Here is a 15,439-nt window from a genome sequence, read left to right as displayed (position 1 = left end):
TCTGTTCTCTTAATGGGGCTTAAAAGGGATAACAAGATTGTGGTCTTATGAGGTCTTCCCCCATGATTGCTGTGTTTTAAAATTAAAGACAGGGCCGGGTGCGGTGGCTCACACCTATAATCCCAGCCCTTTGGGAGGCCGAGGTGGGCAGATCGTTTGAGGTCAGGAGTTCGAGACCAACCTGACCAACATGGTGAAACTCCGTCTCTACTAAAAATACGAAAAAAAAAAAAAATTAGCCAGACCTGATGGTGCATGCCTGTAGTCCCAGCTACTCGGGGAGGCTGAGGCAGGACGATTGCTTGAATTCGGGAGGTAGAGGTTGCAGTGATCCACAGTGTGCCATCGCACTCTAGCCTGGGCAACAGATCGAGACTCCGTCTCAGAAAAAAAAAATAAAGACAGAAGAATCATGTTCTGATACCCTTTTATAGCATCTTTAGTCTTAGCTCATACCCCTAACCACTGGGGATGGAAAGACATTTTTATTAGACATTTTAAAAGTTTAATGTTTATATATTTTAAACTTTCTAATAAAATCTGTAAATATCACTAAACTTTTAAATTTTTGTATTTTAAGCTTTCTAATAAAATATATATATCATTAAACTTTTAAATTTCTATATTTTAAACTTTCTAATAAAATATACGTGTGTGTGTGTGTATATATATATAAATTATATATACACTCCCACTGTTTTTTGCGGGGAGAGGATATTTATTTATTGAAGAGATTTTTGAGTTCCTGTGACATTCCAGGTGCTGTTATGAAAAGTATCGAGTCACTGGAGTGCCATGTTAAATTTCCAGTGGGGGAAAGTCATCCAGATGAATATTCATTGGAAATGAATTTCCAATGGGGGAAAGTCATCCAGATGAATGTGAAGAATGTGCTTTTTCCAATGTTGATTGTGTTCATTTACTGGTTTATCATAAAGGATGCTGCTCAGGAATAGCCAAATGGAGAGGTGACTGGGCGAGGTATGGGGGAGGGGTGTGTGGAGTTTCCACACTGGAAACGTCCAGAGTGCCCACGCTGGACGTGCCACAGCCCCCATCACCCCCAGGTGCTCACCAGCCCAGAGGCAGCATGTGTCCACTGTTACGTTGCTTGGATACACTGTCCCTTCCTCTTCCCATATTTTGCCCTCCCCTGACATTCCTTTGCACCTGGAAGACATTAGCCACGGCTTCCTATCATCCCCTGCCAGGTACCTCTGTTTGGGGTCCCACAACTCCCCAGGGCTGCTTCCCAAACCAGCTGGGACACTGAGGAAGGAGGCAAGGCTGGTGAGGAAAGTGCTGCCTGAGCTGCATCAGATCAGAGCCCACAGATGCCCACAGGTGGTGCCACCGAGTTAACTTTGAGCAGATCACTGTGGGAGATCCTGCCTCGCTCTGCTTCACTGGCACTGCGAGATGCTGCTGCTTCTGCATCTGCTTGCCTTTTTTTTTTTTTCTTTTTCTTTTTCTTCTTTTTTTTTTTGAGATGGAGTCTCCCTCTGTCACTCAGGCTGGAGTGCAGTGGCACGATCTCGGCTCACTGCAACCTCCGCCTCCCGGGTTCAAGTGATTCTCCTGCCTCCACCTCCTGAGTAGCTGGGATTATGGGCGCCTGCCACCAGCCTGGCTTTTTTTTTTTTTTTTTTTTTTTTTTGTATTTTTAGTAGAGATGAGATTTTAGCAGGTTGGCCAGGCTGGTTTCAAACTCCTGACCTCAAGTGATCCGCTCGCCTCTGCCTCCCAAACTGCTAGGATTACATTCATGAGCCACTGTGCACGGCATGCTTGCCTTTTTCAAAAGAGGTTTTTCCAGCAGTGAAATGCTTGAAAGATTAGGAAAACCAGGGTAAGGAGTGTTCAGAATGTAGGTTTATCATTATTTTGGGATGACAGGGCCAACTGCTCAGGGGATGGATGATTACTAGTTTGTCACTCACAGTTCCCAAGAGGCAGGGGCACCCCATGCCATGCGGGCCAGATGAGGACATGCAGTGTCAGTCAGGAGGCAGAGGGAGCGATGGGAAAATGTGGCCAAGAGCCTTTCTTGGGGTTTCTGAGGGAAGGAACTGGGGAGGCCGGGCTCTGTGGTGCACTTGAAGCTGAGATGTGTGCTCCCCACCCTGAGATGATTAGGACAGGGGAATGGTGGCCCAGGGTGTAAGAGCCTCAGACAGGAGGTGGCAGTGTGTGGGGACTCTATAAAAGGCACATTTCCTGGCAAGTCTTTTACTATCTCCAGGAACTGGCCAGCGTGGGCGGGGCAGTCTCCCCATGGACAGTAAGGCCCCAGGTGTCAAAACATCAGGATAAAAAAACATGTGTAATAGGAGGAGGATAAAGAGCAGCCGCTGGAAATCCGGGTGTCTGCAGTCTACACTCTGTCATCCTTTAACTCATCAGGCTTCTCCCCACCCCACCCCCAACACATAAATACATAGATCTGACTGCCTGTGGTCTCCCTGACTGCCCCCTCCCCTACCTGTCCCTCTTCCTGCCACCCACTCTCTGCTCAGTCCTGCAAAAAGGCACCTTGGAGTCACTGAGGAAGGGAGGGAAATTGTGGGAAGGGAGTCACGTGGGTGTTCCACCCCCATGACCTGTGTTTAAACCCTGCCAGCCAAGACAGACACGGCTTTCAAGGCGTTCTTGGATGCCCAGAACCCGAAGCAGCAGCACTCATCCACGCTGGAGTCGTACCTCATCAAGCCCATCCAGAGGATCCTCAAGTACCCACTTCTGCTCAGGGAGCTGTTCGCCCTGACCGATGTGGAGAGCGAGGAGCACTACCACCTGGACGGTAGGCCTCAGCCCGGGACCCCCGGCAGGCCTGAGTCTCCATGAGGGTCTCTAAATAGCCTCCCATTTCACGACCTGTTTTCTTCCAGTGGCCATCAAGACCATGAACAAGGTTGCCAGTCACATCAATGAGATGCAGAAAATCCATGAAGAGTTTGGGGCTGTGTTTGACCAGCTGATTGCTGAACAGACTGGTGAGAAAAAAGAGGTGAGGGTCCCCATCTTCTCAGGACATCTGTCAGGAAAGCCGAGTCTGAGTTTGCTTTTATTTATTTATTTATTTTTTTAAAAGGTGTTACTTGTAAGTAAAATAGTTAGGATGCTGTTGTTTTTCTTAGTGGAACATCTGTGCTTTATCCAAGGCTGCAATGTGAATTTTCTTCCTCAGCTAGACTATTTCTTCCTGTAGGAAATGTTTTCCTGATGTTCAGCTCCTCACCCTGGGGATCTCTGGCTTTATTCTGTGTTAAGTGTGAAAGTGAACTTCCATTACCACCATCTGGGCTGTTTCTAGAAGTGTCATGGAAGTCCAAGGCTCTACCTCCAGAGATTAGAATGACACCAGGCACATAGTGGGTGCCCAAAACATAGTTGTCAAAGGAATTAAAATTTCAAATGACTCTGAATCAGTTAAATCTACCCAAAAACCTACTTAGAAGAGCAGTGGCAGGAACAGATGCACCTGAGAAAGACTTAAGGTGAGCTAAAAGTTGTGCCTGAGTCATTAACAAGCACTTACCTGAATAAAAGTATGTTGCCAACACAGAGGAGTGGTAGATGTTTGAGATGATGGATAAGTTAATTGCTCTGATCTGATGGGTTATACAGTACATATATCAAAGCATCACTGTGTACCCCTGAATACATACAATTATTATTTTTCAATTACAAAATGCCGATAATACTTAGAGGAATCATAGGGATATGATATATAGTAACATTCATCAATGCCTCTGTATGCTCAAATTCAACTAGAGATTAGACTCAGTTTTTCTTTCCACCTTAAAAAAGAGAAAATGTGGGAAGGAACCTAGAGGAAAAACACTCTTGCTGTGACTAGCAGCAGGGTTAAAAGCAGTGTGGGTGGGGCAAAGTTTGGTTGTTTAGTGTAGGCTAGAGAAAGCACCTTATCTCCAGAGATACTAAAGGCCATTATCCAGGCTCATTTTTTTGTCCTTAATGAAACAAAACAAGTTTTCAGGCTGTTAAAGGATAATTTTCTGAAAGAGGTAAAATTATGACCTCTCATAACTTACTTTACTCATAAGATGTGAAGGACCCAGGCAGGTGTTGTAAAGGTTCATTGGAAAAATCACAATCACAGAAGTTTACATATGGAGTGAAGAAATGTTGAGGTGAATTGTAAATGAGACAAACTGGTTTTTCCACAGCTGGAGGAAATCAGCTAGGCCAGTATCAGACTGGACAGAATTTACACATCTGTCTGTTACCTACACCTTACAAAGAATCGCACAGGCTCTCAAAGACAGTGTACAGTCAGGATCTGATAGCCCAGGAAGGTCTGCTGTAGAGGATATGTAGTTTTCAACTGCAACACAATTTTGTTTTTACATAACATTACAAGCAGAGCATGAGAATGTTCTGAGACTACTTGGCAGATAATTTAATCTATCAGAGTATAGAAAAGATGAAGGTTGCCACCCTGGACTTAGCTCTCACTTTCTTATAAAACTTTATAAGAAGAAAAAATTATGCTTATTAAAGAAGAGGGCAAAATACAGAAAAAGGCAAGAAGAAAACTATGGTTTCAAGACATAGAACTTACCATATTTTGGTGTTGATTTTGATTGTTTTAACTTAATATCTATGTATATGTTTAGTTATCTCTTGAAGGTAATTTTATACCTTGATTTTATGTTGATCACAGAATTTTAATGCTTTTTGTTATTGACTAATATGAATAATACCGTAAACTTTTTTTCATTATAAGAAGCCCTCCCATCCTTTGGTTTATTTCATTCTGACAGAAGTGCATTTTACGGGGCCATGGAAATGAACATTTTCATTACGTCATATTACATTTTCTTAATATGCCAAATTAATTATTAGATTGTAATGACCTTAGGAGCAAATGACCATGATGCTAAAGATTAGAAGGCGAAATGGATACTGGGTTGCAAAGAATTTAGGGAAAAAAGAGGAATATGATCAGAAGTCAGAGACTATAAAAGGGAATATGGCTTCAGTGAACCTGGAAGTCCTTTAAAATGAAATTCTGATATGTAAGAAATCTTTCCAGTGAGGAACAAAGTGATATAGTGCTATACAAAGTATTTTTTGTGGGCTGAGATTGTAAAAAGAAATGTGCAAAAGATGGAAGGAGGGACACTGGCTGAGTACCAGGACTGAAGAGGAGGAAAATCCTACTTTTACCAGGAGGTGCAAAGCCCAGAGAATTTCTGGCTTGGAAAAGATGCCAAAGAGAGCAAGAGAAGATATTGTTGTGGAAGGATAAGATAAACGAGCAGGAAATAGACCCCCAGTGGGAATCAATTACTCAAAGGCAGTTGGTTTTACTCAAGTCTTAAGCCCCATTTCATCTCTTTTTCTTCCATTGAGGAGAATGGCCTTTAAACTGGAAAGGATGCAGCAGCCTCAATGCCATAAGAACAAAACCCTAGGGAGAATGAGTCTTGGGAAATAGGATGGTCTATGCCAAGATCAATGACAATTCTGTTCCACTGCTCTCAGCAGTATATTGGAAGAATTATGGAGACTCAGGCGGGTGATTGTGGAGGTACCCAAATTATATTCAGATTTTCACAAAAGTAATTCCTGAATTCCTGATCCTTGTGGTTCCCTCTTAGTGGCAATGTGAAGTAACAGCTTAGAATGGATTGATGAAGTTTGTAAAGAGGAATAGGAACATTTATCAGTATCTGCTGGTAACAGCAGGTTTATTGTGAAATGGTAACATTCTAGGAACACAAGGTACCTGAATTGTGTCTTCAACCAACATTCCTTAAGATATCTCTGAAGGCAAATAGGTTCACAGAGAACAAAGCTGGCAAAGAAACAGCTTTTTGATGAAACTGGGCCTTCAACCTCCTACCCCCATGTAAAACTCTGGGGAGTTAGGCTAAGAAATCCCTTTTGCTTAACTAGGAGGAAGAAGAATGCAAGAGGGCATTTCCCCTTAAAAGAAGTCCTTAAAAATGCTGACTCAGTCGGGCATCCCAGTCCTTAGTAAGGTGGAGGCCTCCCAGCAGAACTCTCTCTTGGGGTTGGGAGGAGGATTCAGAAGGGAACCAGTGGAAGCCCCAGAGAGAGGCTGTGGCCAGAGGGAGCACCCTGATCCCCTAGTCCACTTGCCCTGGGAAGCTTGTCCAGAGAAAAACCCTGTGCACAGGAACAGCATCAGCCCATTTTCAGTTGTGTAACAAATAACTGGAAATCTCAGTGGTTCTCTACAACAGATATTTATCTCGTATGTGGCTTTGTAGGTCAACCAAGGTTTGGTTTCTCTTGGTTAGCTCCAGTTCTGAAGGTTCTGGTGTGCTCGTTGTCTCTTCCTTCCAGGATCCAGGCTGAAGCAGCAATGGCTGTCTTGGGCAAGTCCTTCCCATGGCTGGAAGGTGGGCTCTAAGTCACATGCCTACACCCAAAGTCATCTGGGCAGCGATGTGTGTACCCTGCCTAGTCTAGTGGGAGGTGCTGGAAAATCACATGGCAGAAGGTGCAGATAATGTAATTCTGTTGGAGGAAGTAGAGTTTGGACAGTCTACCATGTTGGCCTTTAATCACTTTTAAAGACGTACTCCCAGGGGCTGTGACCTCTGGGAATTTGTCTTTTGTATATAACTCCTCCTCTTCTATGTGGGTCTTCGGGGGATAGGTAGTGGAGACTATGTCATTACCTTGGCTGATCATATCCTGGGAGTTTGGTTGATGAGTTACTTAATATCTATAGACAAAATAATGTGGCTGCTTAAAAATTATTTTAACCCTTGGTTGTACTAATGGTACTATAGCTCAGTAATAATGACAGTGATGATTATAATAATTTCAATCAAGGGAGGCAACAATACCTCTGTATCCTGTACTGATGGAGCCACATCTCAGCACGGTAGCCTGTTTTGGTGGCTCGAGAAGGGCAATCCCAACTGCACTGCGTTCAGTGGAGGGTTGCCAGGTTGCTGCTGTATAGGAAACCCAGCTAGATTTGGAAGGAGGTCAGTGACTCCAGTGAGAAAAGCAGACGGGACTGTTGTGAGGCATAGACATTGAACTTGCATCAGACTCTCTGGATCATCGTGTCTAGATGGCTCTGCAACCAGCACTTGTCTGTCTGAGACAGTTTAGCATGTGACCGCTGGGGGTGAGCGACTAAACCTCATGGTCCCTTGGGATTCCAGCATTCACGCTGCCTGTGCCAATAGAGGAATTTTCAAACTCTTTATTGGCTTCTCTCTCCCTCATCTAAAGTGAAATAAAGTCGTCTTTGAAATGGATTGGAAGAAGAAATAATTTGCTTACACTTCCCAAAAGTGGATACTCACTGGTGGAAATGTCTGCAGTTATCTGGGGGTGGATCTTTGTCATGGACGGCCATTAGCATCTCCTTGGGAAACTGTCTCTGAACACAAAACATCTCCAGTTTTGTAGATCAGTTTTGACAGACTAACTGCATGTGAATTTCAGAGCCCCAGTTTGTACCTATTTGCCACCCTTTTCTGAAATTCTAGTAGACAAGCATGGAATAAATGGGGAAAAAAAAATGAGCCGTTTCTCTCCCCTGTATTCCATGTGTTTCCTTGGGAATGGAGAGGATTTATTTTTCAATTAGGAGATTTCATATGAATTAAAGGATTTTTTTTTTTCGTTAAAATTTCATTGTATTGTTCCTAGCTCAAACTTGGCTAGAATGTAATGATACTATTATTTCCCATTGGGAAGGTTAACTGGATATTGTATCTTCAGCCTGTTTTGATGGGAGGTGGTGTTTATTGAGACAGTCACAAATCGAAAATATTTTTTAAAAATGTAGTCTGTCATTTTGGTGCGATTTCTTTTCTCAAAAACATGAAATTGACAAGTAAAAATTTTATATATTTATGGTGTACAACATGATGTTTTGATATGTTACATTGTGGAATGGCTAAATCCAGCAGTTTAACTCAGCATTATCTCACATATTTAAGCAAATGTTTTTAGGAGCAGTATTATCTTGAAGTAAAATTAATATCAGCATGCTGAATTTTCAAACATCATGAAAATCTGAGTATTGATAACACCACCCAGTAAGCTTTGTCACGTCTCTGGCTTTCAGGTTGCAGATCTGAGCATGGGAGACCTGCTTTTGCACACCACCGTGATCTGGCTGAACCCGCCGGCCTCGCTAGGCAAGTGGAAAAAGGAACCAGAGTTGGCAGCATTCGGTGTGTATCAGAAAAGCATTTTATGGAGGGGGAAAGTCTAGCTTATTTTTCAAAACAAGAACATTTCTTTTTCAAGACCCAATTGATTAAAAATAAAGTTAATTGCAGTTACTTGAATCGGTCTTCCTGCCGTAGCCACCAACATCTCACAAACACTAAATGAAACCTTCGAGTTAAATTGCCCTATGTGGTCACTCAGCCACATGGGTGGGCGGAAATGGCTGTGCCCAAGTCTATCCCAGACATAAACACAGAGGCAGGAAAAGAATTTTTTTTTTTTTTTTTGGCTGCTGCTCTGCGTGTCTTTTCAAAATAATGGGTTAATTATAAACCAAGGAAAAATAAAGTGAAAAATCAAGACAAAATGGCCTCTGTTTCTGAGACCCCCCCAGTCCTAGATCTTTTATTTGCTTCCTGACTTTGTTGCTGTTTGGTCTTAAGACCAGGATTTAGGATGCTGGTTCTCAGCTAAGCTGTTGTGGCAACTCTGGAGTGCCTGGATCAGCTGTGAGGTGCATCCCAATCGCATTGCCACTCAATACTAGTGAAATTAGAGATGTTTGCGAATGACTTATTTTTTAATAAACCAGTTTAGATGGATGCAGTTGCTGCAATTAGAGATCTCATGTGATTGTATTGTAATATGCTTTTTGAGAGAGAGAAAAAACATGGGTTAGCATATAATTTAGGAAACATAGCTTGTTGTTGCAATGTAAATGCTTATTGGCATATTGCTGTGTTGTTCATGAATATAAAACTATCAACACTCCATGCTTTTGTTTTAGGTTGCGTTTTGTCCTAGCCTCTTGCTAAAAGACTCATGGGTAGGAACATAATATAATGGAAATCTGGCTTATTCTCTTGCCTTATATTATTTTTGTGGGCTTGCTGGGAACGGAGGTTGCTTTCTTCTTCTTAACTAAACTTTTTTTCTCCTCCATGATGTGAACAAAGTATCCCCAAATGGAATGCCCTAGTGATTTTAAAATCAAAGTATTTAATGCAAAGATCCATTGGACTTTGTATTTCAATAACTTAGCCTTCATTGAAAAGTTACTGATACTCCCAAAATTTCCAAAGAGCCCCTGTAGCTGTTGATGTCATTTCATTAAAAATAACAAAGGAGGCCAGGGGTGTGGTGGCTCACACTTGTAATCCCAGCACTTTGGGAGGCCAAGGTGGACGGATCACTTGAGGTCAGGAGTTCAAGACTAGCCTGGCTAATATGGTGAAACCCCGTCCTTACTAAAAATACAAAAATTAGCTGGATGTGGTGGCAGGTGCCTGTAATCCCAGCTACTTGGGAGGCTAAGGCAGGAGAATCGCTTGAACCCAGGAGGCAGAGGTTGTAGTGAGCTGAGATCGTTCCGCTGGACTCCAGCCTGGGTGACAGAGCAAGACTGTCTCAAAAAAACAAAACAAAACAAATGTAAGTGCAGAGAAAGCATGTGACTAAATAGGCCATTCAAAGGAATATTGGGGGTATTTTAACAAGTTGTTAGTTTTTGATGGGGTAGGTGTTTTGGGGGAGGGGGAAAGTAGTATTTGCTTTCTTTTCAACATCACCACTTGTGTTTCTTCTATAGTGATTTCTTCTTGGAGGAGTCTGGGATCTCCTGGATGCTGCTTAATGGGTCATTCATGGGATGCAGGATATTGATGTAAATGACCCACACAGTGATGTGGGACTACAGACTAGCAGTCATAGAGGTCAACATTTAGATTTTTCATGGCTTTGCCCTCAGTTTTACAGATTCACTGTAGTTAGAAATCAAGAGATTTAGAATAAGAAAATAATTTAAGTAGGAGAAAATAGGCTGGCAAACTCTTTTCTGTTTTGTTTTGTTTTTTTTTTGGTTTTTTTGGGGGGACGGAGTCTCGCTCTGTTGCCAGGCTGGAGTGCAATGGTGCCTTCTCGGCTCACTGCAACCTCTGCCTCCCAGGTTCAAGCGATTGTCCTGTCTCAGCCTCCCGAGTAGCTGGGACTACAGGCACGCACCACCATGCCCAGCTAATTTTTGTGTTTTTAGTAGAGACGGAGTTTCACCATGTTGGCCAGGATGGTCTCAATCTCTTGACCTTGTGATCTGCCCGCCTCGGCCTCCCAAAGTGCTGGGATTACAGGTGTGAGCCACCGCGCCCGACCCTCTTTTCTGTTAAAGGCTACGTAGTACATTTTAGGCTTTGGGCCAAGAGGCCACATGCTTTGCCATTGGAGCCAGAAGCAGCCATAGATAACGTGTAAATGAATGAGATGGCTGGATCAGCAGCTGCACCACACAGGCGGCAGCAGGCCTGGGTCTGGCCTGAGGGCCCTTGTTTGCCAACCCATGGTGTAAGTGATTCAGGAAAATGCTGGTTTTGAGGTTGGGGATTTAGGTGCCACTTTCTGCACAGGCTCCGATAGTGGACTCTGCATTACTCTGTTCCCTGCCTCCTGGGCTGTTTATGAGAAGTCGGTGTGGGTGCTGCCTCCAGGAAGGCGGGCCCACAGCACCTGTCCCTGGTGTAAATGGAGACTGCATACTCCAGCTTCAGGGCATCACACTGTCAGCAAACTCAATAGGGGCTGTAGTTCATAAGAGAAAAACTGAAGGCTCTGAGATACAAGACGTGTTTATCATTATTCAGAATCCTCTCCAGAGTAATAGGAAAGAGAAGGGGAAGGATTAAAATTGGGATTATGAACAAAGGCTGTAGTCATGATGAGCTTCTGTGGATTCCCAGTCGTTAAAGAGACAAGTTTGATGGTTTGGGTGTAAATAGCAAGGCAGAACTAGCAGAAAGGCTGAGCAAGGAGTTGAAATAAGGAAGAGGTGCTGTGAAGGAAGGATCATGGTTACCCTCAGTCGGCAGATTTGGGGTTAAAATGTGGTTGTCATCTTGTTTTGGTTTAAACCTCTAACCTCAGGAAATAGTGCAGCTTTCTTCTGAAACCGAAGTTGACTTGCTGCCAACGAAGCGCCTTGATGTTTCACAGGATGGCTCATGTGTACCAAATGTTGGTGATCGTTGCCTTAAACAGAAACAAACAAAAATAGAAATAGGCTTCTGCCTTGAAGGGTATTTGACATTCACCTTTTGGGGCACACAGCGGATGCTTTAGGCTGGCAAAGGTAGCATGAGTTTTGGAGATCATCAAGGCCATGTCTGAAGGGATCAGGCAACACTGTGGAGTCAGTTGAGTGACACTAGCTCCGAGGATTAGGGAAAGTTTAAGGGAGAGGCTGAGGTCCCGGTGCCAGGCTGAAGCTCACTCTCTGGCCCTCTTGCTGTGATCCACAATGGTTAAGATTAAGGGAAATCGAGGGAATCATAGCATTGAGCTGTGGTCCCAGTGGCATGGTGACGCTTCTGAGATTAGAGTCATTGGGGTAGAGCTCTTTCATGTCTAAGAGGACCTAGCTGTCCCAGCCTCTGTGATTTCTGAAGGCTTCATAGTGGGAATAAAAGGCCTTCTCAGGTTGCTTGTGCTCAGCTGCTGTGAAGAGCTGGTGTGGCCTCCTCGGGTCAGTGTGAACCTTTGAGGGGAACCTGCCAGTCTGTGCTCTGGGAACCTTGAGGGGTCAGATGCTGTGAGGTGTGAAGGGCTATGGGCAGTCTAGACCGAGTGGCTGGAGTCAGTTTCTTTGCATCTCAGGGCTTATTTCCCTGCAGTGGAGATTAGCGTGATCTTACACAAAGAGGAGACAAGACCGACCTGCCCTACGTAGGATAGAAATTGAACCAGATACTTCCGGTTGGCCTCCAAAGGGCCTGTGAGCCTGGTGGCCCATCCCTAAGAATTCTCTGAATGTTTGTTCCTTTTGTAATTCTGTGTCTGGTGTACAAGGCTGTGCCTCCTTCAGCTGCTGTGTGACTGGGCTATTCCTTGGGGTCAGTATGAAGGGATAATGGAGACTATCTTAGTCCATTTGGGCTGCTATAACAAAATACCATAAAGTGGCCAGCTTCCAAACAACAGAGATTTATTTCTCACAGTTGTGGAGGCTGGAAGTCCAAGATCCTGCTTTCTCCTACTTCCTAGCTGTGGCTTCATATGGCGAAAGGGTCAAGGCATCTCTCTCAAGTCTCTTTTATAAGGACACTCATCCCATTCATGAGGACAGAGTCCTCAGGGCCTGATCACTTCTCAAAGGCCCACCTCCTGAAACCATCACAAGGGTGACTAGTTTCAAGGTATGAATTTTGGGGAAACACAAACATTTGGACCATAGCAGAGACGCTGACACAGAGAACAAAGGACAGGCAGGAGTCAGTCACCCTTCTATTCCTTCTGGGTGCCAACTCTACTTACCCTTCTAGGAAGAATCAGAATCACTGCAGGTTAAATGTGCTTGGCATTGCTTAACGAATTCTCTGGAAGATTATGCATAACTCCATTGTATCTCCCCACCCCCGAAAGAATATAAGAATGAAACTACATGTTTACCACTCCTAGAGAGCTTACTCTGATTCAGTCATTCTGGAAGACATACAGTTGAATTCCATTTCATAAACTCATTTTTGTTTCTTTAGGTCAAAAGATGAGTTATATTTCCTAAATTATCACTGTCTATGTGCACTATTACCTTAATTTACATAAATGTAAATCATCTTCAGCAATTGCATTGTTATTGTGAAAGACGTTTATATTATTCCTCCATCTACTGAATTAGTACATTTTTGTTGAATATGTATCAGCTGAAGTTTTAACCTTGAAATGGTATCATACCTAACATATTTTACGCAAAAGTTTTTTGGGCCATAGGTTAATTCCATTTATGTAGGCTTTCTATGTTTATTTTGAACCTGGAAACTTGTGTCTCAATAGGCTTTTGATTTTCACAGATGTGATGAATGAATGGAAGGTGGGTGGGAGTCAGTTAACTGGGATCGCAACGTCCTCTTCATAACTGTAGTGTTTATTACCACAAGTTGGTGATGTCAAGGGGAAAACCCTACACATGACATACCATAACTGTCTTTATTTTATTTTTTCCAGTCTTCAAAACTGCTGTGGTCCTTGTGTATAAAGATGGTTCCAAACAGAAGAAGAAACTTGTAAGACATCTTATGTCACCCCGTGGTTTGAAACTATTTCTCTATCTGCTTATCAGTTATGTCTGCATAATTCTACCATTTTGTCAGTATGAGCCTTTTTATGATCTTTTTTCTTTCTTAAGCGTTGCTAAGGATGCTTGAGATCACCCATTCTGCCATCTTTTCAGGCAGGCTTATGTTTAGAGCACAAACATGAATTGGTCTCATTTTTGTGAATTGGAACCAACTGGACTCAATTGGTGATTGGGTCTGCCATGGCCCAGAACCTTCCTAACGCTACTCTTCCCCTTCTCTGTTGCCCCTGTTCTTCTTTTGGGATCCCTTTTCTCCTCTTCTCTGTGTGTCTCTCTTCACCGCATTTGCTTAGCAAACTTCTTTGCACACCCTCCCCTCAACGTATTTATCACGCAGCCTCTCACTTCCTGCTGGATGGACAGGAGCTCATGGGGGTGAAGATCCTTTGGGCACGCCTGGAGTTACTGCGTGAGAGTCTGTCGCTGGTTTAGAAAATGCAGGGAACTGGTCCGGGGCAGGTTAGATTCTTCTTATGTAGCTGGTTCCTTCTCCTCTGCAGGTAGGATCGCACAGGCTTTCCATTTATGAGGACTGGGACCCCTTCAGATTTCGACACATGATCCCCACGGAAGCGCTGCAGGTTCGAGCTTTGGCGAGTGCAGGTAAACTCTCACCTGTGCTGGGTATTTCACACACATATTTCTGATGTGTGTAGGAATTATTTGTTTGAATCCACACTCCTGGTCTAACTCTTCTACCGTCTTTTTTTTTTTTTTTCCTATGCTTAACTCTCTTGTCTCTCGGTCTCTCTATTGCCTCTTATTTACCCAGCCATTGATTAAATATTGAATGAATGAATGAATGAACCAAATGAATGAATGAACTGAGTGAATGGATGTGTAATGTCTTCAAAATTCCTGGAAAAGATTCTAGTTATTCTATTCTATAGATTAATACTATAGTGACTACCATCTGAGTACAGTGAGCCTGTGCTTCTTGAAAGAATCCTTGAGACTGAGCAAACAAAGCCCACGTAAACTACTCACTTGCCTTTCAACTGAGAGATCCAAAAATACCACCAAAAGCACTAAAAAGCATCGACTACACATGTTTTTTCCCTAAAGTATTACAAATCTTTATCTTTGCTATTAGTGTGAAGGCTTTTAAAATGTTGATTCTTTTTTACATTTATTTTAATTTTTTTTAAAGATGGGGTCTCATTCCATTGCTCAGGCTGGAGAGCAGTGGTGCTATCATAGCTCACTGTAGCCTCAAATTTCTAGGCTCAAGCTATCCTTTCCAAGTACCTGGGACTACAGGCATGTGCCAGCACACCCAGCTAATTTTTTAAATATTTTGTAGAAATAGGGTTTTGCTATTTTGCCCAGGCTAGGCTTGAACTCCTGGGCTCAAGCAAGCCTCCCGCCTTGGCCTCCCAAAGTGCTGGGATTACAGACGTGAGCTGCCATGCCCAACCTGAAATGTTGATTGTTTTTCTGTGATCCACATAGCAGTGAAGTGAGTTGTTGGGTAGCTATAAGTATACTTGATAATATAATTAGACGATGCTTGAAACACATGAGTAGCAGGGTGCTGACTAAGAAAAGTGATATTTCTGTGACCCAGAAGCTCCCCATCCTGGGCCTAATTTGAAGCCAAGTTCTCAAGAGGAGGAATGGACTGTGTGGCTCTCCCAGGCACATCCTGGAATGAGCATCTCTGGAGAGTCAAATGGAAACTCTTTAGCCACATCTGTTCCCTGTCCCACTTGGACAGCAGGTGCAGCTTTGGTAAAGAAAAGCCTTGGCGGTAGAGACCTGCAGGTGCATGATCAAGTGAATTTCTATTTTATGCTTTTGGCATCTAAGATGAACATTAAGTTCCTACTATCCAATTTCTGTTTTTTAGCCTCTCCTTGTTTCCACTTGTCATAAGCAGTAAAACTGGATCTGATCCTCAGAAAACCAACCCACCCTAGTCCAACGTCATGAGGAGAACCCTCTTGCCATATTTCGCACACTTTGAGTTACTCTTCCAAATTAAATGAGGCATCTCTTCCTTCACAGTTTTTCTGCCTTACAGTAGGAAAACTCAAATGCAAAAACCATGTAGGGCAAATATATTTGGAATGATTATTTGTTTTAGAAGGTTTCTCTCTAAGCTTCCAGTAGAGATTTGCCGGA

The 15,439-nt window shown here is 43.2% G+C and overlaps 1 protein-coding gene across 5 annotated transcripts in view; it reads left to right on the top strand.

Annotated features, from left to right (window-relative positions):
* The window catches only part of TIAM1 (TIAM Rac1 associated GEF 1), a 222,193-nt gene that overhangs the window by 196,478 nt on the left and 10,276 nt on the right, over window positions 1-15,439 (top strand). For all 5 annotated transcript variants that reach the window (XM_009451179.5, XM_063803682.1, XM_054675302.2 and 2 more), the window contains 5 exons: window positions 2,621-2,800; window positions 2,889-3,007; window positions 8,090-8,198; window positions 13,183-13,241; window positions 13,816-13,918. In XM_009451179.5, coding sequence (XP_009449454.2) covers window positions 2,621-2,800; window positions 2,889-3,007; window positions 8,090-8,198; window positions 13,183-13,241; window positions 13,816-13,918 — 570 coding nt within the window. The remainder of the gene's footprint in view (window positions 1-2,620; window positions 2,801-2,888; window positions 3,008-8,089; window positions 8,199-13,182; window positions 13,242-13,815; window positions 13,919-15,439) is intronic.

The sequence above is a fragment of the Pan troglodytes genome, chromosome 22 (assembly GCF_028858775.2).
Source record: "Pan troglodytes isolate AG18354 chromosome 22, NHGRI_mPanTro3-v2.0_pri, whole genome shotgun sequence".
In the NCBI taxonomy this organism is placed as follows: Eukaryota; Metazoa; Chordata; class Mammalia; order Primates; family Hominidae; genus Pan; species Pan troglodytes.
This window is presented reverse-complemented; position numbering and strand designations above follow the sequence as displayed.